The following is a 26192-nucleotide window of genomic DNA, read 5'->3' as shown; positions in this document are numbered from 1 at the left end:
TGTACTGTGGTCTGTTAAGTGTGCAATAGCAATATGTCTAAAAAATAATGTATATATCTCAACTTTAAAATATTGTTAAAAAATGTAACCATCACCTGAGCCTTCAGTGAGTCATACCTTTTTGCAGGTGGAGGGTCTTACCTCAGTGTTGATGCTGCTAACTGATCAGGGTGGTAGTTGCTAAAGTTGGGGTGACTGTGGCAGTTTCTTAAAACAACAATTAATTTTGCCACAACTACTGACTTTTGCTTTCACAAACGATTTCTCTTTAGCATGCAATGCTGCTTGACAGCATTTTGCCCACAGTAGAACTTCTTTCAAAATTAGAGTCAATCCTCTCAAATCCTGCTGCTGCTTTATAAACTAAGTTTATTAATGTTTTAAATCTCGTGTTGTTATTTCAACAGCCTTCAGGGCCTCCCAGGTGGCTGGGACATATTCGTAAGTCATGTATCTGATAAGGGATTTGTATCTAGGATACGTAATAATCTCCTACAACTTAGGAAAAACATCACATGTAAAAATGTGCAAAGATACGAATAGACATTTTATCACAGAAGATATACAAATGGCCCATGAAAAGATGCTCAACACCATTAGCCATTGGGGAAATGCAAACTAAAAGCAACTTGAGATGCCTCGGCACGCCAGCCAGAATGGCCATCTTTAAAAAGACAACACCAAAAAAAAAGTGTGTATAACATTCACTTTGCTGTACAACTGAAATGAACACAACACTGTAAATCAACTAGACTCCAATAAAATTTTTGAAAGAAGACAATGCTGAGTTTTGGTGAGGATGTAGGTAAACTGGAACACTTGTGCACTGCTGGTAGGAATATAAGATTGTACTTTGGACAGTTTGGCCATTTCTTTAAAAGTTAAACATAAACTTACTATATGACCCAGCAATTTCACCCTAGAAATCTGAAGGGAATGCAGACATGGCCATACAACACGTCAACATTTTGCATAAGAACCCAAAACTGAAAATAACTGAAATAATCAACAGATAAATGGGTCAGCATTTACAGTATTAATAAAAAGGAAAGAAGTACCGATATATGCAAAAATATTATGCCAGACATAGAACACCGCATAGTGTATGAGTCTGTGTATATGCAGTGTCCAGAAAAGGCAAATTCCTAAAGACAGAAAGCAAACCAGTGGTTGCCTAAAGCTGGAGGTTGGAGTGAGGATTATGTGCAAATGGGCACCAGGGATTTTTCTGGAGTGATGGGAATGTTCTCAAACCACAGGTGGTAATGGCTGCACAGTATTATGGTACATAAACTGTATCAATATTGGGGGGAAAAACAAAATTGCTAATGATACAAATGTGTCTACCTTACCTCTACTTGTTGAAGCCTCTGGTTCCCTCACAAAGTTTTGAGATTTATTAAAACTGATCAAAAATATACTTAATAGAATATTCAAGACTCTTCTCCAAACTTGCCACTTTTCTAGGTCCCATCTGAAGTTTGAACATTGCACATGCTTGAATAAAAGACCACCTGGATCCACTACACTCCAACTGAATACACAGCAGAAAAGGAGGCTATAAGAGCTTAAACCCCAAACCCATACCCCATTGTCCTGTAAGTTTGACAGAGCAGTTTGAAATTTCATTCTTTTCCCAAGAGGACACCTTCAGGTGGGCTGTCCTTCAATGAACCTCTTTCTCTGGGCAACCAGACTGCTGGTTTACCCACCCGTGTCCTCTGTACACATTTAAGGACCAGAGTATTCTCTCAGTTCATTTTGGAAACTCACTTCACCATCAACAGATAATATTCGACTCATCAGCCCATACTAAATGACTCTCCTTGTTATCTGATGTTTCAAGAATATTCTCCCCTTCTGTGCAGGAAAAGGAAGACAATGGGATTAAGGTGAGACAGGCTTTTGATTTTGGTTCAATTGTCTAGATCTGCCTTTATTTGCAGCCACTGCATGAAGATTCCCAAATACAGCCCCTCCTCAGGGAGTGAATTTTAAACTCGAAGTTTCGAGCTGGTAAGGAGAACTGGCTGTGGACTCTGTGCAGGGCAGCAGCTCGTCCATGGAGGTCAGAATGATGGTGTCCATTCAAGGAGCACTTACATTGCTAAGTCACTCAGTCATGGCCAACTCTGCACCCCTATGGACTATTGCCCACCAGGCTCCTCTGTCCATGGCATTTTCCTGGCAAGAATACTCAAGTGGGTTGCCATACCCTCCTCCAGGGGAATCTTCCCACTTACATTAAAACTACCTAAACCAGATGAGACCAGACATGTGGACACCGTTCTGTTCAGTCCTACCAAACAGTCACTTCCCAGCAGAGATGGGAAACAGGAGAGGAGCAGAGAGGAAGGAAGGAAGGACACCAAGGCTCAGCTCCTTTATGCTGAACCCAAATCACAACATATTCATAGGAGTTTTCACTTAACCTTCAACCATAGGATCTAAGAGTAATGAAGCCCATCTTAGAGTCACACCAAATAAAAACTGAGATGAGAGTAGAGAGGCTGTTCAAGTGACACAAATGGGGATGTGAAGCTTGAGGACCTGGGGAGATGCCAGCATTGAGCCAGACCCTGGTAACACAGTGGCCATCAAGACACCACTCACTGTCCATGCAGCTTAGAGCTCTAGTGATGATAAATAAAGACTCACAAAAATAAATAGCAATTACAAACTAAGACATACCCAAGACATTCGGTCCTCTTTCTATCAAGAGGGTATCACCTCTCAACAACCATGTTTAATGATCAGCAGAGCTTATTTACTCCCCTGCCCTGAAGATGTCACTGTAGGTGCTGGTGACGGAGTATACACAGTTTCTGTATTTGCTGAATGAAATGTTTCTTCTCCAAAGAGAAAACGCACAACAGAGTTCAAATGTGATTTGTTTATTTTCCTGTCTGAGTAAGAGGTTCAGAGAATGGATTAACACATATCATAAGCTACCTTCCAGCCATATACAGTAGGTATACACCGATTCTACTTTTTCTTTTCCCCTGATAGGTGACACTTTCTTTGTTCAAACCAAATTACAAATGAAGAGATACTATAAAAATAAAAGGGTATGTGGGTGTAGCCTTTTTATTCTCAGACAGTAAATGTATACCTATCACCACGAGGGGAAAAGCACTGAGGAAACATTTGTACTAAACAGTCAGGACCCTCAGAGTACCTCTCCAAACAGCAGATTGGAACAGTTAGCCATTACTATAAAGGAAGTTCCTAGTCTTCCATTTTTTCTGTCATCACATTTGCTACACTGGAATTTAAACCCTCTTCAGAGTGCAAATATAAAAGTGATCAAAGTCAAGGTTTTATGGCAATCTTTGCCAAACTTTATTCTTGCTAAAATATATTCTATTTTAATATACATGCTATAAAAGTACACTAAAAAGGTCAATCTTTAGAGCTCTGTTAAAATTAAGAATTTTTTTTTACATATAGAATAATATACACCCAACTCTAAAAGTATATTTGAGGATAGCTATTACTGTGACCCCAAATATTTCTAGCTTCAGATTTTGTTTATAATAGTATCAATTTTATAATACATATATTCAGTAATGCTCTCATAATTCTATACTGCAATACTTCACTCATCACTAAAGAAAAATGCAGAGGAAACTGCATTTTCTCCAAGAAGTTCTTATTGTGCAAATCACCCAAGTTTTCAACAGAAGTTCCTATTACAATATTTTTTAAACTTTGGTAAGTAAAATTCTTTTATGATCCACATTTGGGGCTTTTAATGCAGCAAGTAAAAAAGAGCAATGTTGAAAATTAACCTGAAGGTAGCCTGATTTTAAAAAGGATCACTTCCTTCTGTAATAACATCTCCACGGCCAATTCTAGGTGTTTATGGAATAGTGTGGAATAACGCTGACTGCACACATTCAGTGGTAATGAACTGACTGAGTGCATGCCAAACCAAGATATTAGACTCTTGGGACTGAGTTTATATCTACCACAGTCATGTAGTACATGTGATAAGGCTGCTAGTTTACATCTGTGGAACCCAGGCATATCCGCAATTTTTTTATTTTAAGTAGAGCTGTAGAAGAGAAATATAAAATAATTGAAATTTGTTTCTGATTTAAACAAAAATATGTACTCTTTTCATTAACAAAACATTCTTTAAAATATATCAACTTCTCCTCTCCGAACATGTAGCCAAGGAGCACTCGGCAATTTTTGAAGGTTTTTGTGCTGACCGTTCGATACAATAAATACGGTTGTAGTGAGCACACAGCAACAGTAGATTACTGACATCCACGAGAAGAAATTTATCCTCCTCTGGTTCCAGTGTCCAGTCCACCGAAAGAAAGGTTTGGCATTCGTGTGCTTTTTGTTCTTGGTGGGAATCACTTCCGCTTGATTTTCGTTGTTGGAAGGAAGAAACACCAGCTGATGACCTCGGGTTTTGTGACATGATGTGAAAGAGGAATGCGACAAAAATTAGCTGCTACCGTGGAGCCTGTCTGGGATGGGGTTTCCAGGCAGATCTCGCTTCTTCCCAGGGGCGTGTCCGGTGGGCTCCAGCCAGGCACCTGGGGACCAGGCATGTGGAGCTGCATCTTGGTGGTGGGGGCGTTGCTCTCACTCAGCAGAGCACCCCCTGCTCTGCCTCGATCACCACCCCTCCTCACTACCTTATATACTGATGTTCGTGGGCACAGAACTTACGGAGAACAGCTCACAGGGAAACGAAGGCAGAGAAGTCAGCCAAGAGGCAGGCTGTGCGTGCCATCATCCAGTGCTGCCTCCTGACTGCCTGTCTGTTGAGATGATGGGTGGAGCATGCGCACATCCGTTCTTCCCAGCGGAATTCTATTTCTCTTGAAAGCTTTTGAGAAGATCCTGTTTTTTTCCAAACCATTTTATCAAAGTAGTCTGATGTCGGCTCTTTCGAGCAAACCAATCGTGGTAGAAACTTCAGCCCCTCTCTCTTGAATTTCAAACCTACCTAAAAGTGGAATGTTTTCCCCTGGCAAATAATTACTTCTTTGAAAAGTGGACAGTTATTCTTTTTTTGGATCCAAGTCAGCCCTTCAGAAAATACTTCAGACTGAAAGAGGAGGAAGCGGAGGAGAACTAGCTTCCTATTGTGCCTTACATAAAACGTTTTGCTGAAAATGAAGAACGGCTCCGACTACAAAGGCAAATATTTGTGAAAAGGGCACACTGCCAGGTGCAACCGCAAGACATCCTCAATGTACTCATTTCATAGTGTGTGACTCTTTAAAATACAAGTCTTTTAAGTGACGAAACTTAGCAAGTAATGGGAAGGAAGTTAACATCAGAAAATACACTTTAGAAAAAGTACAAGACATTTTGCCCTCCATTTGCTACTTATTTCATAACTTAGATCAAGAAAATGTTAAATATTCACAGTAACTTCAGAGAGGAAATATTCATGTCTGCAAAACTTCAATCCATTGCATTTTCAACTGTTTCTCTGTACAATTACAAAAATGTCATCTGTCAGTGCTTTCCTGTAGAATTCTTTATTGTTGGTCCATCCCTCTCCGGCTCCAATTATACCTTCAAGGTGGGCTGTAGTATTCCCTTCTCAATGAGATGAGTCTTCAGCGTTTTATAGATATTTAACTGCTGTTCTGGTTGAAGCACCAACAGCTGCTGCAGCACTTTGCTGGGATTCGGACCCCTGGAAACAGCAGAAAAGACAAAGTTCACACTATTTTGAGAGAGCTGAAGGCAGCATAGACTTGTATTTAAAATAAACCATGCCTTCAGGACTTCCCTGGTGGCACAATAGGGGCTCAGACAGTAAAGAATCTGCCTACAATGCAGGAGACCTGGGTTTCCATGGGTCGGAAAGATCCTCTGGAGAAGGGAATGGCTCCCCACACCATTATTCCAGATTCTATGGAAAGAGGAGCCTGGCACGCTACAGTCCATGGGATCGCAAAGAGTCAGACACAACTGAGTGACTAACACTTTCTCTTTTGGTGGTACAATGGATAGAGATCTGCCTGCCAATGCAGGGGACATGGGTTCGACCCCTGGTCTGGGAAGATTGCACATGGCAAGAAGCAGGTGAAAGCTGTGCACCACAGCTACTGAGCCTGTGCACGCTAGAACCTGTGCTCCGCAACAAGACACCGCAATCAGAAGCCATACACCACAACTAGAGAAACCCCGCCCTCAGCGACAAAGACCCAACACCACTGAGAAGTATTTTTAAGAGATAAAATAAGTCATGCATTTAAGTGCAAAGGACCACTCTTAACTGAAACAGCTCTTACTCAAAGAGCTCACTTTAATGTTAGTGTCACGGGGGGGAAAAACCTAGAACTCTCCACTGAGAGGCGTGGAGTGTAGATGTGAGAGAAACGCACAAACACAGAAGACAGGGTCAACACGAGGCACTGATGGAGTGCAGATCCACGCATTCCACAAAACTTCTCAAAAGGGCAACCTGAGTGAGAAGTGAAGGTTGGTAACAAAACCTGAGACTGGACAAGACACAGAAACCATTCTGTAAGAAAAGCAGCACAGTTCCTGGTAGATGAGGATAAACTAGAAGAGAACATGAAAACATAAATATTTTTGCTTCAAAGAAAAGTCAGACAAGGAAGGTGTTTTGAAAGAATACACACAAAGTGCTGAGCCTGCACTGAAGCCGCCACCTGGGATCTGCAGTGGGAACAACAGCCTTTGTTCAAAGAAGGTCTCGGGTAAACCCCAACAAGAGAAACGAAATAAAAGGGGCTCTGCTCCAGCTGTGGTGCCAGTGGTAAAGAATCTGCCTGCCAATGCAGGAGAAGCTAGAGACTCCAGTTCGATCACTGGGTTGCAAAGGTGCCCTGGAGTAGGAAATGGCAACCCACTGGAGTATTCTTACCTGGAAAATTTCATGGACAGAGGAGCCTGGCAGGCTACTGTCCATGGGGTCATAAAGAGTCGGAAACGACTGAACACGCACATTCGCACCCACCATGCTTTAGCTGAAAGGAGGACAGGGAGCTGGAGAACCCTGCCTGCCTTATCCACCTTACCCAGCAGTCCCACTCCCGCTGGGCAGGAAATAAGCCCAGGCAGCATTAAGTATCCACTGGGCTGTGACTGCTCTCCACCAGGTACCAGGCAGGGGCCTCTCCCTAGGCTTCTCCAGCATCCCTACACCGGCCCTTCTCTCTGCACCCTCCCCTGGTGCACTCTGAGTCAGAAAAGGTCCCAACCAGGACTTCACACTCTTCTATCCTGAGACACTGTGACAGGCAGGAGTGCAATTTCCTACCTTTTGGACTAGCACTCAATCCGTTTGTAAGCTACAGATCACTTTCTGCTAAAGTGCTATTTTGTCAAATTCAGAATGCACCTCATTCAGACCGTAATGCATATGTACTATTCTTTGCAATTCCTAAAATTCACTTCAACAGGAAAAGCAGAGTAGGTTTACTTTTCAGGAAATCCAATGGGAAAAAGAAGCAAGACACAAGTAATAGATAGAGAATGGCACAGAATTCTGAGAAAGACATTTACGTGGGTAATTAAATTTATGACTTATGATAAGGGCTCTTCAGTTCAAGGGATTCTCTGGTGGCTCAGTGGTAAAGGACCCACCTACCAGTGCAGGAGACTCAGGTTCCCTCCTTGGGTCGGGAAGATCCCCTGCAGAAGGAAATGGCAACCCACTCTAGTACTCTTGCCTGGAGAATCGCATGGACCAAGGAGCCTGGTGGGCTACAGTCCGTGGAGTCCCAAAAGAGTCGGACATGACTTAGTGACTAAACAACTTCAGTTCAGATGGAATTATAGGAAGTAGAAAACCCAGCAACAAAGAAATGTTTGCCATAGGGTGATATCACAGAGAAAATCTTTGATTCAAAAAACTGCACAATAGCATGAATTAGCTGTCTCATAGGTCACACCTTTGTGCACGTGGCTCAAATCATTTCCCAAAACCCTGAAACCCTAAGTCTTCCACAACCGTAGTCTACTCACGTCAAGACACAGCTTGTCGTATATTTCTTCAAAAGGCTCAGCAACTTAATAACATAAACCCAGAGTAGGGCCCCACAGAGAAAGGGAAGGCTATTCTAGCAAGTTCAGCTAAATGCAAAATTGTCCTCAGGTGCTCCCAGCTAGTTGCCCGTTGGCTCTAGCACTGTATTTCTAATCATCTAAATATTTACTTTCAAATGGAGGACAACAAGGCTCAGCCTGACTTTTTCCTACTGAGAGAGCAGCAGATCAAAAAGCAAAAAAAGTATGAGTTAACGCTCTAAAAGCTACCATCCTCAGAAAAGAAAGAGTTCTAAGGATTTAACCACTAATCACTAATACTCAAATAGATCAGTGAATAAGTCATATGCAAATAGATTAAATACTCCAATCAAAAAGACAAAGACTGTCAACTGGGTTATAAAAACAAACAAAATCCGGCTATACACTTGTGAGAAGAAAAACACACTTTAAATATAAGGGAAAAGGCACACAAGAAATAAAAGGACAGACAAAGAAATACTATGCAAACATTAATCAAAAGTAGGCTGATGTAGCTATGCTTATATTCAACAAAATAAGCTTTAAACAGGTAGTATATAAAGATGAATATTATATGACATTAGGAGTGATTCAACAGTGTATACACTGTGTATACAACTAACACAACTTCAATATCTATAAAGCAAAAACTGGAAGATTCTGACAAAGCTCTCTTCATAACTGACAGAGCAAGCAGATGGAAAACCAAACCAAAAAATCAGTACAGAAGATTTAGCTAAACTCCCCCCAGTGGACTTACAGCACTTGTCTCATGTACACATGGAATGTATATCTGAGTAGACCACAGGCTTGAGCACAAAGCAAGTCTCAATAAATATTAAATACTGAAATAACAGTATGTTTTCTGGTCACAGAATTAAAGCAAAAATCAACAAAGGAGAATGAGAAAGTCTCCATTTCTTTGAAAGTGAATTAATGAACTTGTAAATAATCCCATGTCAAAGAAGATATAATACTGGAGATCAAAAAATATTTGTAGCTGAATAATGAAAATACAAATGTGGGATGACAGTACTTAAAGAGTATTAAAAAAAAGAGCACTCAAAAAGCAGTAGTTAATAAGAAACATATAGTGTTAGATGAACATATTAGACAAGAAAGCTGAAAATCAGTAACCTAAGCTTTATCTCAAGAAGCTGGAAAAGGAACAGAAAATTGAAACTTAAGGAAGATAAAAGAACACAAAAACAGAAATGGAACCGATAGAAACCCCAGAAATAAACCCATGCACCATATGGGCACCTAATCTATCACAAAGGAGCCAAGAATACACAATGGAGAAAAGACAGTCTCTCCAATAAGTGGTGCTGGGAAAACTGGACAACTACATGTAAAAGAATGAAATTAGAACATTCCCTAACACACACACACACAAATAAACTCAAATGGATCAAAGACCTAAATGTAAGGCTAGACACCATACAACTCTTACAGGAAAACATAGGCAGAACAGTCTTTGACATAAACTGCAGCAAGATCTTTTTGGATCCCCCTCCTAGACTATTGGAAATAGAAACAAAAATAAGCAAATGGGACCTAATTATGCTTAAAAGCTTTTGCACAGCAAAGTAAACCACGAACAAAACAAAAAGACAACCACAGAATGGGAGAAAACATTTGCAAACAAAGCGACTGACAAGGGACTAATCTCCAGAATAAACAAACAGCTCATGCAGCTCTATGTCCAAAAAAAAGAGAAACAACCCAATCAAAAAACGGGCAGAAGATCTAAATAGTTCTTTCTTCAAAGAAGACATACAGATGGCCAAAAAGCATATGAAAAGATGCTTAACATCACTAATTATCTGAGAAATGCAAATCAAAACTACAATAAGGTATCACACCACACCTGTCAGAAAGCCCATCACCAAAAAATCTACAAACAATAAATACTGGAGAGAGTGTTGGTGGGAATGTAAATTGGTACAACCACCATGGAGAATAGGATGGAGAGTCTTTAAAAAACTAAAAATAGAGCTACCATATGATCCAGCAATCCTACTCCTGGGTATGTATCCAGAGAAAACCGAAATTCAAAAAGATACATGCACCCCCAATGTTCACTGCAGCACTATTTACAAATGTCCATCAAAGAGGAATGGATAAAGAAGATGAGGTACAGATATACAATGGAATATTAGTCATAAAATAGGAGAAAATAATGCCATTTGCAACAACACAGATGGCTAGAGATTATCACACTACGTGAAGTCAGTCAAATACCATGGTATTACTCATATGGGAAATCTAATTTTAAAAAATGATACAAATGAACTTATTTACAAAAGAGAAACACTCACAGATTTTGAAAACAAACTTATGTTTACCAGAAGGGAAATGCTGGAGGCAGGGGATAAATTAGGAGTTTGGGATTAACATGCACACACTACTACATATAAAACAGATAACTAACTAGGACCGACTCTATAACATAGGGCACTCTACTCAATATTCTATAATAAACTATACGGGGAACGAATCTGAAAGCGTATGAATAAATGCATAACTGATTCACTTTGCTGTATACCTGAAACTAACAACACTGTAAAGCAACTGTACACCAATAAAATTTTTTTTAAAAGATGAAGGAAAGGTGAGAGTCGACATCATGAAATGGAAAACAAACACACAACAGCGAAAGTTTAGGTCAGAATCTGACTCTTTGAAAAGATTAATGAAATAAACTCCTAACAAAACTGCTCAAGGAAAATAAAGGTTAATACAAAAATGCTCACACTACTATGGGTATAGATTTAAAATGCATATTTAGGGGCTATAAATATGAGTTTTCCTCCAAATAACAGGTTTCCTAGGTTTAGGAATATTCAAACCTACAGGTTTTCTAGGCTCAGACACCAGTAGAGACCATGATTTTAAAAAGTTATCATGTTGTTGATGTGGTTAGCCTTCACATCCCAGACTGGCGTTTTAGGGCAGATCCAAAACATTAAAGTTTAATGATGAGAATAAAACACCCATATAAAATAGCAACACTCTCCAGTCACCCTGCCTCACCTCTCCACTCCCACCCTCAACACACGTGCACATCCATAAACCCTTTAGGCTGCTTCATTTTCCTCCATGGCTCTCACAACCACCGAACAAGCTCTATTCGTTGTCCACTCCTGCCCCTCCTCCCTCCAACTCCCCCACGAGAAAATAAGTTGAAGACGGGCACTGGTTTGTTTTGTCCTCTGCTATATCCGTGCCGAGAACATTCCCCAACACATAACAGATACTCCAGCAGTAACTAGTGGGCTGGATGAAGTATGTCCGTCCTTTTTAACCCTCAGTGTTGACTACTACCACAGTGTCCACAGTTGAGAAATGAAATCTCCTCCTGTTCCAAACCCAGTACCATGCATCCATGCTGACTGAAGGTTAACTCAGTCCTATTAGACTATGACATATACTATTTTTCAAGCTGTTCAAATCTAAGAAAAATAATTACACTTTAATCATATAGCCCAAGGCAACAGTGTGACACGGTTCCAGGGGCCATCATTCCTTTCACTATTATGGAATACCAATGACAAAAAAAGTAGCTAATTCAAACTAATGCCTATGGAAATGAGCACTCAAAGAAATCATCTAATAAAACATTTTTTAAAAATCTAAAAGTACCTTATGAAACTTGTGATGTACACATGCACGAAAGTTGCCATCAAATACTGACAATCAAATCTGTCCATTATCCCGCCATGTCCAGGAATGGTGTTTGCAAAATCCTTCAGAAAACAACAACAACAACAAACATATTAGTAAATTCTCAAAAATCACCTGCTATAAAATTTCTATCTGTAAATGTCTCCTTGACATCATGGACTTCAAGGAAAATACTTTAGTATTGGATTTTCCTATTAAATATCAGGGCTTCCCTTGTGGCTCAGATGGTAAAGAATCCACCCATAATGCGGGAGACTTTGGTTTGATCCTTGAGCTGGGAAGATCTCCTGGAGGAGAGCATGGCAACCCACTGCAAGTATTCTTCCTTGGAGAATCCCCACCAAGGAACCTGGCAGGCATGGGGTCGCAAAGAGTCAGACTCTACTGAGCAACTAAGCACACACAAACACAAACTTATTAGAACATATCCAACAGATTTAAACCATATCTTTGGAATATGTTAGAATCATGCTAGAGTGATTACTGAACTGACCCACAGCTTTCTGTGTTGTTTCCTTTTTAGGGATCCAACCCACACCCGCTGCAGTGGAAGCAGGGGGGTCTTAACCATTGGGTGGCCACGGAAGTCCCAAGCCAAAGCTTTCAAATAACACTATTTAAATATTCATTCAATCTAGTACTAACTTTTTTCAGTTAATAAAATTTTTTCTAAACAAAAAACGCTATCAGCTAATACTAATCATATATCCTGCTCTTCTGTTTTATCAGCAACTACTGGGAGGGTGCTATTTTAGTGTTGTTGACAGATGTACAACTGGTTCTAGCTCATGTTTATGTTTAATAGTTCTTATGCTGAAATAAATATTTTACTACTGTGATGAATATTTCTTCTTTTTTTTTAAAGTGTTGGGGTAAAAAAGAAAATCAAAACAGCTAATTCATTTGGGACATGTTAGTCCATTAAATGGCCAAATGGAGGGACTGGTTAATCAGCCTCTGCCAAGTTGACCTTGAACAGATCTATCCAGGAAATGGAAACGTGTCAGTGCCCAGGAAACGGAAATGACCAAGTGCTCTTCTCATTTACTCAGGCAACCTGAAAAACCTCTAAAATATAACAGCAATTATACCTTCATTTCAGACATAAAAAGAAATCTCATCATTCAACAAGAAACCTTGGACTGGAGACCATTAAAGCAAATAAAATAGCTAGTGGGAAGCTGCTGTATATACCACAGGGAACTCAGTTTATCCTCTGTGATGACCTTAAGGAGTAGGATTGTGGGGGTGGGGGTGGCTGGATGGAAGCTCAAGAGGGAGGGAAAATATGTATACATAGAGTAGATTCACGTTGTTGCACAGCAGAAACTAACATAACATTGTAAAGCAATTATGCATGCGTGCTAAGTCACTTCAGCCATGTACAATTCTCTGCAACCCCATGGACACAGCCTGCTAGGCTCCTCTGTTCATGGGATTTTCCAGGCAAGAATACTGGAGTGGCAATCCAATGAATAAAAACATGAAAATACCATTCGAAACATAACATTTCTCTCTTTGAAAAAATGATCGAAAAATTCTTGGGTTAGTTTTTGCCAACACATTTCCTTCCATCTCTCCCCTACTGACCCAAGCACAGGAGAGCCGTGGTGACTCAACCCTGCTCTACTGTTCGCAGCCTTTTCAGGCCTCTCGTCTTGCACAGCTACTGCTGTGGTCCTCTGTGGGTATAAATTATCTCCCCAAGTAGGTGGTGAGCATCAGTGCGGACAACATCTTGCACATTTCTGTATATTATATGCACCTAAGGTAGGATGTCCCCCACTGCAAGTGCTCTGAGTTCAGGTACTTATTTCCCTGGGATCTGGCCCCATCCACTCTGTAGCCTGATCTCTCTACCGTGGCCATGCTCTTCTTCTTCATTTTCCCTCTGTGAGGGCTCCTCTGCTCCAGTGCTTTCACTGGAACTCCCTTCCTTCAATTTCTCTGCAGGACTCATCATCCTTTCCCCAGATCCCTGCTCAAATATAACCTCCTCAGAGAAGCCTGCCCTGACTGCCCCACCTTCAGAAGCCACTCTAACTCCCAACGGCAAAACAGTCAGTCTTAGTGAAGCCACGTAAGGAAAGCTGAGATAAGAGGCCATTATTTCACTTTATGAGATTCTAACTTAAAACACAGGGCTGATTTTAAGTATCTGGAACAGGGACCAGCAGGCTATGTCCCACAGACCAAATCCAGCCCGCTGCCTGTTTTCTGTAAGTAAAGTTTTATTAAAACACAGCCACACCCATTCATTGACATTTTGTCCATGGGACTCTCTCACTATGGAAGAATTCGGAGCTGAGTAATTTGGAACAGCACTACCATTAATATATGGCTTGGCCTTTACGGAAAGAGTCTGCTGCCCCTTGATCTGAAGAATCCAGACACAGATTCCAGGATTCTCCTGCACGTCCCTTCATATGAGACGGTGACCAGACACTACACTCAACACAATTCATGGCCAGATTCTTGGATGAACACCTGAAGGACCAAGATTCTGTGTCTGTCCCAACATTAAGTGGCACGTGCCATTTCAAGAAGAGAGGGTGACGTGAAACTTTAAGATGCATTGGCATGGCACAACCAAAACCTAACAAGAAAGAAGGAACTCTGTGAGGCTGACACACAGAGGGTGGAAACATTTTTGCCCAGGGGCTTAATGTGGAGGCCAAAAGAGAACCAAATTCCAACCCTCTCACATTCTCTAATTATATTCTATAACACTCTAACAAAGAATCTAAACACACACCTTGATTTTGAAAGCTCTTTTGAATCCACTGGCAAAGAAGCCTCCGAATGGACCAATCAAAGATGCAAACGTGGAAAGAGCAATGCTGTGTATCTGGAAAGGGTACATGCTCACTGATTCCTAAAGAGGTTAAAAGATAAAAAAAGGAGAGGGGTTGGAGCTAACTGCGTGAGAAATGTATTTGAGCATGCCACCTAAACTAAGAACCGTGATATAAACAGTAAGTCAAGAGCATATGCCATAGTTTTATTAATTTCACAAATTATCAAGATCACAGGAAAAAAATGTTGTAAGCTCATACTATCCTTTGTTTATTCAGCCTACACGCCCCATTCCCTCTGTAAGCACACTGAAAGCACCTGGTGTACTAAAATCCAACAGGCTGCTTTCTAATCTGTCTAGAGATTTATACATCACTTGGGTTGCAGGATTACCAAAAATCAATTAATCTCTGAAACTGTTTTTTACAGTTGTTTCTGTAATCATATAATATATATTTTGATTGTGCATTTTATTTAACTTTAGTTTTATATGACAAAATGAGGGGAAAGTTGATCCTTCTTTTAAAATTAAGTTAAATGCTGTGGAAACACCTGAAAGTAAAATGCTTAAAAAGACTGCCAAAATGAGCATCAGGAAGACAATTATAAAAGATTTGGAGAGGAAATAATAAAAATCGAGAGGAATTCTACAGTCAAATTTCATAAATTCTTAGTTCTTATTCCACTTTAAATAAACTGAAATTACACATTTGAGAAAGTGCATCATGGGTGTGATTTACAAAAGATCACTAAGAACTCCAATCTTTGGATTTGTTCTCTAAGCAATGGGCTCATCCCAATCAAAGACTGACAGAATCAGAGCATTCTCTAGCAGGTAACAGATGGCTTGAACACTGAAAAAATTCTTAGAATCAGTGTATCTAGCATTCAAGTAGAGAAATAATTTGTTGGTTAACCTTTTTTTCTCAAAAATTAACTTCACTTAACAATTAAATGCTTCAAAGAATCCCTGAAACAGGTGGTCCAGTGGTTAGGACTTAGTGTTTTCCCTACTGGGGCCTGGGTTCAATTCCTGGTCAGGGAGTTGAGATCTAGCAAGCCATGAGGCACCACAAAAAAAAGTTTTAAACTGAGTCAATCTATACCAGTTACACATAAAACTCATTATAACTCATCACTGCTTTGTAGAAATCTAAAAGATGCTGAAAAATGTTTCTAAGACAAACACAAAATAAATTACCACCAGTATTCAAACCATTAGCCAAGTAAGTTTCTAACAGATAATTAGTTTGTGATAGCAATATTCATTTTATGTTCAAGAAGGGGAAACACCAAGGGAATAGGATATACGCTTGATGCCAAGCAGTCAGTGAAACCGCTTTTGTATTCTATAGCTAACAATTCTGTAGAAATTGATTTCTTGTGAAAATCTTAATTTTACTTTTAAAGGAAGCTTAACCTTCGGGAGGGAGGATCCCTCCCACGTTCATCTTACCCGTCTCAACACTGCCTTCAGAAAGGGAGGAAGTGAGTAACTCTGAAGCTGAAAAAGTTCTGAGGGTTCACACTCTGTAACGAAGGAGTTTACATCACTTCGGTATTCCACTGGGCAGACAAAGTACTGGTATTTGGATAACAGGTAAGCAGCCTAAATGACAAAGCAAGCGTTCATAAAACATTCAATGAAACAGAAATATGCATATACTAAAACTTTAATGGATATATATATATCATGAGTCAGAAAGGCCAGAAACAGAATGCCAAGTTTTCCTTGCATTCTCATTCTGCCGTGTATATTTAAAGTTAAATGATCATAAGCGACATAATAAAAGACTTTGAAAAGCCATCAGGAAACCAAAAATTTTTGAAAATCAGTGTTATTATAATCTCAGTATGACAATAAGGGGGAAGGGGAAAAAGATAAAAAATTGATTTGAGCATTTAGACAAGCATATAGACAAGCATTATAGCAAGGCTGTACTTTTTTTTAAGAACATACTTAATGTCAACAGAAGCCAAGAATTATAAAGATACGGGACAGTAGAGGGCTGAAGTTTCTTACATAAAGGTTATATTAATTTCATCAATAAAAAATAACCAGTAATTCAAAATTGCTAAGAAAACAGCACAGCTGAAAAACCCAGAAAATGGTTACTAAATTATTCTTTCTCTGGACGCATCACTGCAATTTTTAAAGCTGTCTGTTCTCAGCCACAGAAGAAGATATATAAAAGCAAAATATCTTTTTATAAATTTAAAGTGCTAGTTCATTTCCTTTCTCTTACAGACACTCACACCATTATACTGCTCCAGAATGGTTAACAGAAGTGCAAATATAATACTGGGAATGGATATATAGTGATTTTGCTTCCAAATAATCCGCTTCCTCAAAATTACTTATTAAATATATATATATATATATACAATTTCCCTCATTATTTTGTCATGCATTACATTCTTCTAGGATAGCTCTTTATTTTCTTTGGTCCTATCCTTGGTCCTATCCAGTGATATGGCTGTTCTTGTAGAATTTCTAAATTGTCTTTAATGATACCAGATTCTTGTAGTAGTGTGTAACTTAATAATATTCCAGTTATCCTTGCTTCATACTGTATAAACATTGGATAGGACCAGGTCCCTTTCCATTATCCTATTTATCAATTATTATCAACATTCTACCAAATAAACACTGGAATAATTTTTTAAATTCTATTGGAATTTTCACTGAGAATGAACTAAACTGATAAACAAAGGAATTATGATGGTTCTCCCATCCAGCCTGGCTCATTTCCATTTATTTGTGCATTTGCTCCCTCTCAAAGCCCCATGTTGTTAGTAAGTACCCTGTATTTGGCTACAGAATATATTCTAGAACTGTTAAGGGACATGACTTAAAAATTAAACTTCCTGACAGTAATTTTTTGGTATATTTATCTTATATCCAGCCATTTTTCTGTACCTTTTCTTGATTCTCACAAGACACCTTTGAATAAAAAACCTAAATTCCATAATTATACACTATTTTTTAAAACATTAACAAGATCCGTATTCACAGCTAAAAGTGAACATCAATTATTTTTGACAAACTTTTTCTGTAAACTGGGCTCACAGCCACAAACGCCCATTAAGTCAAGCAGCTGGCAAGTGTGAAGGAGGCAGAAGTCTTCAACATCATTTGCAGTCTCTGCTTTTACTTAGAGCCACCACCTTTCCCAGGATCTGTGTCCCCCAAAGGCTGCACAGCTATTAGAAACTACCAGAATACAACAAAGGGTCTCAAGCCTACCTGTGTATGAGAATCAGCTGCGGGAGTTAACGGAGCTGGCAGAGGGCTGGGACATGAATGTTAGAGAAGCTCCCCAGGTGATCCTGACACAGGCCAGGATGGGAGCTGCTGGGCTAGAGAATACGGGCTTACCTCGCTCTACTGCACTCGCTTTACGGTGCTTCCCAAGTTTTGTGTTTTTAACAAATTGAAGGTTTATGGCAACCCTGCCTCAAGCAAGCCTACCTAATGGCACCATTTTTCCAGCAGCAAGACTTTATTGGAGGAAGTAACCACAAATGTGGTAAAATAGGAAAAGAATTGCAATTAGAAGCGGAGCCTGAATAGGGGTGAATTGCTGCAATCTCCTCATACAACTTCCATGGATGAGGAATCACTTGTGATGAATGAGTAAACAAAGTGGTTTCTTGAGATGAGTTCTATTCCTGGTGAAGATGCTGTGAAGACTGTTGAAATGACAACAAAGGCTATAGACTATGACATAAACTTGTTTGATAAAGCAACAGCAGGATTTGAGAAGACTGACTCCAATTCTGAAAGAAGTTATGCTGAGGGCAAAATGCTATCAGCATTGCATGCTACAGAGAAGTCATTCACGAAAGAAGAGACAATCAACATGGTGTACTTCATTGTCGTATTTTAAGAGATTACCAGAGCCACCTCAACCTTTAACCACCAGCATCCTGATCAGTCAGCAGCATCAACATCAGAGCAAGGTTCTCCACCAGCAAAAAGACGATGACTTCTGAAGGCTCAGATGATGGTTAGTTAGCAGGGTTTTTTTTCCTTTTTGCTGGGGGTGGGGGGGCTACAAAGTATTTTAAAATTAAGGTATGTACATTGTTCTTTAAGATATAATGCCATTCCACACTTAAAGGACTAACAGTAAAACGTAAACGTAACTTTTATATACACTGGGAAACCAAAACATTCGTGTGACTCACTTTAACCCCACTACTTGCTTTACTGTGGTGGGCTGGAACTGAAGCCACAGTATCTCCAGGGTATGACTGCGGATTCTGTTGAGTGGGCTTCAGTTACTACATTATTAGCATTTTATGGTTTAATGTCTTAAGGTTTAGAATAGATTAATAAACTTGCTACCATTTCTCAAAATATAAAATAAAACTCCGAGTAAAACTCACAATGAATCCAAAGATAACTGTGGAAAAGAAACCACCAATGAATCCTTCCCAGGTCTTCTTAGGAGACAACTGAAAAAGATATTAATTTTTTATATTAAATAAAATTTAAAAGAGTTACTGCACTCACAAAACACAGATACATATGTTCAGTGAACTCCCATAATACCCTGTACACCTCTCCTTTTTCTCATACTGAAAAGACTTTGCAACGCTTTTTCCTTCAGTCCATGATTGTGTTCTATTTGTGTGAATCTCTCTAGCAGAGTCTAACACATATTAGGCCCTCATACATCTGACATATTGTGAATATCTGTTTCTATAAATTGCCTCAATTTGTTTTCATCACTCAAAGGACTATAAACTCTATGCTGAAACAACTGTCCCATGATGTTCATGCTTATATAAACTCTCAGAATAATGCAGTTCTTGAAATAAGGCTGAGATCTATTCCTTCTAAGTATACATGGTCTGTGTTGATTGCCTACTGATCAAAAGTAGGATGCGTACAACAACACATGGACACCGCAGAGCCCCGGACCGTCACATATTCCCAAACGCCAGGCTTACAGCAGACCTCTTTCTGAGATGGCCAAATACTCCATAGCCCAGGTGCAGATCAGCCCCACAAGTGGGCACGTATCCTCCTTCCTTTGGTCAGAATACGTCATTCTCTATGAAGAAATATATTGTGCTTCTAAGGATACTGTGGTATTTTGCGTATCTTTGCAATTTGTTTCAGGTTGCAATTATTGTTTATTAGTCCTTGGAGCATTCAGGGAGAGAAATGTGGAGGAAAGTCTTGAACTTGGTGAAGCAGGGGCAGGAGAAAAAGATTTAGGAGTAGACAGTGCTAACTGCTGAGATGCTCTGGAAAATAAGGACTCGGTACAGGGTTCTGATCATCAGGAAAGCACGCTGGTGGACTCTGTAAGAATCCTTTCAGTGGATCAGTGAGGACGGAAGCCAAACAAATAGCAGAGGGAAGATTCTGGCATAGAAATGGGTAATATGCTAAAGTACATGAAGTCTCAGCCTGAAGTTTACAAAGCACAAAGCCTTTCTTGCCCAATCTGACAACAATTCCATCATAGGTAAGCGACTGGTATACACTACCTCTTAGGATAATTCAGTATCGTTGTCATGAAACAGCAGCTGACTCAAATTCAAAAGTGCCTGCTGATTAAAGAGAGCTTATCAAATTAAATTGACCCTATCATATTGATTTCAGGGTTAACTTGCTTAATTACACCTGGCTGCATTATACAAGTAATTCAGCCTGGTAATTCACTAGAAATTGACACTTAAAATCAGACAGTAAGTCTTCTACAGCCTCTGAGGGCTCTTGAGTCAATAAGCTCTTAGTTGGTATAGAAGCCTTGACTACTTCACCACTCACTCTTGTGCTGGAGCAACTTTAGAAACTTTAAAAATATGTACTTTGCCGGCCAGTGTCCCTACAGCTCAGCTTGATGCTATGTACCAGACTCCTATGTGGGGAAGAATTTAAAGAAGGTGTTTTTGAAGGACAAGCAGTCCATACACTCTTCTGGGAATGATAAACTATCCTCACATCACTCTGAACAAACAAGTTTTCTATCTGAATAATTGTCTCAGTTCCTCCAAAAATGCCTTCATGTCATAACATCAAAACAGCCACTAATGCATTTGTGGGAATGTCATAAAAGACCTGGCCCAATATATAAACCAAGTAATTCCTTTATAAGGCCCCAACATGAAAAGTTTTTATTTTTTGAAGCAACCAGTTCTATAAAATGGTCTGTCTTTATATGAGAAATTGATTTCTTTTTTTTAACCCCAGATGGGAACTTAAAAATTACTTCACTTCCTTCTTTGCCTCCATTGACTATTGTACTGTGCTAAGTCACTTCAGTCGTGTCCGACTCTTTGTGACCCCACAAACTGTAGGCTGCCAAGCTCCTCTGTCCATTGGATTCTCCAGGCAAGAATGCTGGAGCGGGTTGCCAAGCCCTCCTCCAGAGGATCTTCCCAACCCAGGGATCGAACGCTCGTCTCTCAAGTCTCCTGCATTGGCTGGTGGGTTCTTTACCACTGGTGCCACCTGGGAAGCCAAACAGAACCAAATCTAACACAAAACAACATGGTCTCCTCACGTGTATTTTCTGGACTCTGAGCTTCACTTTTCCTTATCACTTGCATTATTCATCGATGTTTTTTATTGTAGAACCTCAATTTTTTTAAAATGAATTTGAGTATAAAAGTCTTGCAAATGGATATGAGTATGTGATGCTGGTACATTATACACCTTTAACCAACTCAGTAAAGGAGGAGACAAATGAGACGGCTTGAGAGGAAAGCAGTCAAGGACAGGCCTGTTTGGAGGGATGTTGGGGAGCAGAGTAAAACAACACGTGACAGCCAAGGGAAGGAAGCCAGAGGAAAATGACAGGCGCCTTCACGGAAGAGAATGAATGACAGAGGAGTCAAGAGAGCAGCTGACGAAAAGCCCAGGTGGAATCATTGGGAAATACAGACTTCTGCCCTCAACACTGTGGCTGCTGAGGGTAGCTAAGGAAAATCAAAGCGCCTGAGAAATCAGCAACATGTAACAGCACCTAACTGCTGGGAATTTTTTCCAGTAGCTAATCATCTAGGTTATGGTAAGGGCTTGCTTGTGGTGTTTTTCCATTACCTTAATTAACGGAGTTCTTCCAAAAAAAAACCCAAAAATGTAAGCAGCTATGTCATTGCAAATAACACTTGAAATTGGAACAAGGAACCTTAAAAAAAAAAAAAAAGTCAGCAGAAAGAAGTCTGTAAGATTAAATGGCAACTATTTACACAGGTTTTGACTCAATGAACCAATGCAATAACCCTTTGGATGACACTGCGGCCTAGTCCAGAACATAACACATGCTGAAAGATGAATAGACACAATAAATATCAACCAAATCTGCCCATTTAGCAGTTAGGCAGAGCAAAATCTATAAACAAACTAGAAGAATATTGCTAGGGAAAATATTAAATAATCAATTTGACAGTTAACAATCAATTTCTATAGCTATGGACTTTCAAATTTCCATTTTATGAGGAATGCCAACTAAAAACGGTCACTCGCCACCTGGCTCTACAAGGATTAGGTCACTAATCACTGCCATTGCTGACCTCTGCTGACCTTTAACACATCCTGAAAGGAGTTCAGGGCAAAGGTCAGGAATGAGGCACTCTGTGCTCCAGGTAAAATTGGCAGAACAGGCCCTCAGAGAGTTAGACATTTTTTTAGGAGAAGATTTTATGAGGCCAATTGCTTATGTCAGACTCACTCTCGTATCTAGAAAAGCACTAAAATCACTAGCAGAGACAGCTGCTCCTCATGACTAGCAGCAACCTTCTGCCAAAATGCATGCTTGATGGTAGGCGTCCCCTTCACTAAACTCATGTGTATACTGACCTCCCCTCTGACCTCCTTAGAGCAGTTCCTCGGAGCTACCTGCAAAACTTTCTCAGAGTTATCTGAGAAACTGTCTCTGGGCTATATAGTCCTCATTTGGCTCCAAATAAAACTTAACTCACAATTCTCACATCATGCATCTTTTTTTTTTTTTCAGTCAATAAAAACAAGTTACAGTAGTATAATGAATTTTTTAAAAGCAGCCTTTCAAAATAGAAATGAGTCAGTCAGAGTATAATCTGATAAAGTTACACCAAACTCTTGTCCAAGTATCAGTTTTAATTCTGTCCTAGCCTACAGGGGCATTAAACCCTACTAACTGTACAGAACCTACTAATTTCAGTGATTGCCTCCCATCAATGAAAAGTTTGTATATGGAAGGCAGTCTTAAAATGATTCCAATTTTTCACACACACATACATTAAAAAACACCAACCTGTCAAGGGAACAAATTTATCTTGACTAAACTTCCCAATTATAAACGTTTTTAGTTACTGTGTTTTAAAAGAATGTGGAAAAAATATGGTCAGATTTCTTAAAATCTTAAGTTTTTCTCCACTCTTATTTTTAATTAATAATAATTGTTTTAACTTAAGCTAATTTTTAACTAATAAAAATGCCTTCTCAATCTGCAACCCACTCCAAGTAGGTTACTAGCAAGTAACTCCACATACTTGAAACCTGGACACTCTACACCTATACAAAGGCAGAGGAGAACTAACACAACTTTCACCCAAAGAAAATGCACTGCCGTCTCACTGTCTGCTTAAAAGCAAACTTTCCCCTTCTTTTCACATTCCACATAAACAGTACACTCTTTAAACTCGACTCTTTGTTTTTAGAAAAGAGTCATGTTAAAGCGTAGTAACACCTGAAAATGTATTTAATTATTTGGAGCTTTTATGAGGGTTTTCTGCATTTTACTGGAAACCTGAAAAAAGAAGTTTTCCAGTTGATAACAAAGCATTTGTTTTCAGTTGTCAAATAGTTAGAAGTGAAGTCACTCAGTCATGTCCCTCAGGGATTGAACCCGCGTCTCCTGCATTGCAGGCAGACTCTTTACGGCCTGCGCCACCAGGGAATCCAGTCAAACAGTTAAGGGGAACTTACTTTAATGGAACAGAGTGACAACAAATAGGACATTTTAGTAGAAATCCCCGTAAGACACTGTCCAGGGTAAGAGAGCTTTAAAAGTGCTATAAATATATATAAATATAAAGCAGCATATACTGTCCCCTTACCATATCATGCCTTCAAACAGATTTTGGATGACAAGATGTGACTGAGTAACTGTTATCAGTAAGGTGACATGAGTCCATGCGAACTGTTAATAGCCCAACAACACAACAATAATGAGCACAAGAGATCAGGGCAGACCACGAAGCAACAGCAATTCTGAAATGCAAATTTCTAGCACAACTACCGGTCAAATTTCATAAGATAAGGTCATACAAAATAAATGCCATTAGTAAATTACCTTCATTTTGGTGCCTCCTGAAACCTGAGAACCATGAAAAATATTCAACAAAGTAACCTTAATTTATACAAAAATGGAATGTTGGTAACAACGAGCTACACATCTGTTAAAAAATAAACCATCACCTTGAATCATGAGATTAAAGTGGTCATAACAAGTGTGCAGTATTGCTATGGATTTAGATGAGAACTAAAATCTTACTCTGAATGCATTCTCTAGTTACTAGAAATGCTGAAAACGATTTTTCCCTGAATTCACTATGGTTTTTTCCCATAAAGAGTTGTCTATAACTTCAAATGATTCAAACCAGGAGGGATCAATTGCCCTTAAATCCAATCTTTTCATACTTGAAAGCTGAGCTCTGTTCAATGACAGTATTCCATTTTAAATTGTCCAAAGGCCTCTGTTTCATCAATTCCATCTAGCCTGAGAGACAGCCACTTTAGCTACTTTTAGCATCATTAATATGAGTAGAATGTGAAGAAAAAGGGCTGATATTTCTATGTATTAGTCTCAATTTTTTTTTCTTTTTTCTTTTTTTGCTGCACACCATGCAGGATCTTAGTTCCCCAACCAAGGATCAAACCTGCAACCCCTGCATTGGCATTGTGAAGGCTTAACCACTGGGCCACCAGGAAAGTCTCACATAACTTTCACTGAAAGTTATAAAAGGACTTTTCAGAATTCTTAGGATTTTGTATTCATAATAAACCTATCTTTCATTTCAGCAAACTGTGTATTATGTTGGTTGTTATCTTTTGTTTTCATCTGCTTAAGTGACCCAATTCTGTCTCAGTTGCTTCAATATGCATAAATGATTTTTCCCAATAGGTACCATTTATATTTTCATAGCAGATTCTATTATTTCTAATTTGTCATGATGGTTTCTAAATTTTCACTGTTTCTTTTTTTCTCAAGATCCCCAGAAATTAGAAATGTAAGAAATACTATAATTTTCCAGCAATGGTGCTCAGCAGGATGTCTTAATGGGGAAAAGCAAAGCATGAAGAATAGGAATTATACCCCAAATTCACAACAAACCTAGCAAATACGTGAATTTATAGATACTACATTTGTCATTTTACACTCTCATCATTAGCTACCTTTTAAGAAAATAAGAGGTCATCATATACAGTGATTCATTTCATAAGACACTGAACACTGTTCAAGGATACACTGAAGGAAATACTTCTGGCCAAAACAAATCATGCAACTGTATAACTAACCATAGCTACCCGGAAAATGTAAGCTCTGTTCCCCTTATGCCTAGGCTAAGCACAAGTAAACATAGGTCCTTTCCATACAAATATATGATAGATCTTTCTGGGACTTATTAACTGTTCAGGAGACTATGAAACACCTCAAATTTCTACATATTTAGGGAGTCCAGATACTTGACTTTAATTTTACAGCCTTTGAAAATACTCAAAGGAAAAATTTTTAGGAAACTTTGGAAACAGTTAAAAATTTTGAGTCCTCAAAAAAAATTTCAACTGCAAACATTCATAAATATTAGTCATCCAAAATTCAAATACCCCTGACATTTAGGCAATTGGCAGATTAGATCCTATTTTCTCACTACAGAAAAAAAAATAATAATAAAGGTGAAGGTTTTATTACATATAGTAACTACAAAATAATGGTTAATACACACCATATAAAACTGCAGACGGTAATGTTTCTTCACCAAGCTCAGCACAAACATGCAGAAACCTGTTCAAGAACAAAAACATGTGCTTGTTGTGTAATCTGTTACAAATTTTAAGATTCGATGAGTTCATATAAGCCACATTTCTATACCACATCTAGCTATACACTGGCTACTCACTCATACGCCATCCCTCCTACTCTTACATTATTGTTGAGTCACTAAATCTTGTCCAACTCTTTGCAACCCCATGGACTGTAGCCGGCCAGGCCCCTCTGTCCATGGGATTTCCCAGGCAAGAATACTGTCATAGGTTACCGTTTCCTTCTCCAGGGGATCTTTCTGGCCCAAGGATCAAACCCTGGTCTCCTGGACAGGACTCTTACATCAAGCATTTTAAACAGAAGTTTCTTGAGGGAAATGATCCTGTATTCTCCAAAATGCCTGATATAGTCCATACCATAAATTCAATAAACATCTCCTACATTAATTGAGTCAGTCCCTTGCTAATGTGCAGACATAGAAAATTGGACCCTGAATTTCGGTTCACTAAAATGTATTCACTGTATCATTCTATCAAGTATACATATGTAGAATGTTTAAATTTCTACATAAAAATTAATAATAAAAAAAGATGATAGCAGCTAACATCTTTAAACACTTATTATGTTCCATGTACTTGTCTAAGCCTTTTATAAATATTAACTACTTAATCCTTCCAACATTCCTATGATGTAGTTACCTAT

The 26192-nt window shown here is 39.1% G+C and overlaps 1 protein-coding gene across 2 annotated transcripts in view; it reads right to left on the bottom strand.

Annotated features, from left to right (window-relative positions):
• CDS1 (CDP-diacylglycerol synthase 1) overlaps window positions 2879–26192 on the bottom strand; it is a 76454-nt gene continuing 53140 nt past the window's right edge. The window contains exons 6-13 of one of the 2 annotated variants that reach the window (XM_018049682.1): window positions 25453–25511; window positions 23563–23645; window positions 21563–21650; window positions 18892–18960; window positions 15956–16108; window positions 14459–14578; window positions 11662–11765; window positions 2879–5671 (exon numbers count right to left, since the gene is read on the bottom strand). In XM_018049682.1, coding sequence (XP_017905171.1) covers window positions 5542–5671; window positions 11662–11765; window positions 14459–14578; window positions 15956–16108; window positions 18892–18960; window positions 21563–21650; window positions 23563–23645; window positions 25453–25511 — 806 coding nt within the window. In that variant the 3' untranslated portion in view covers window positions 2879–5541. The remainder of the gene's footprint in view (window positions 5672–11661; window positions 11766–14458; window positions 14579–15955; window positions 16109–18891; window positions 18961–21562; window positions 21651–23562; window positions 23646–25452; window positions 25512–26192) is intronic. The other variant, XM_018049683.1, reaches the window with a different exon arrangement.

The sequence above is a fragment of the Capra hircus genome, chromosome 6, assembly GCF_001704415.2.
Source record: "Capra hircus breed San Clemente chromosome 6, ASM170441v1, whole genome shotgun sequence".
Taxonomy (NCBI): domain Eukaryota; kingdom Metazoa; phylum Chordata; class Mammalia; order Artiodactyla; family Bovidae; genus Capra; species Capra hircus.
The sequence above is the reverse complement of the archived record's forward strand: the minus strand, read 5'-3'. Positions and strand labels throughout refer to the sequence as shown.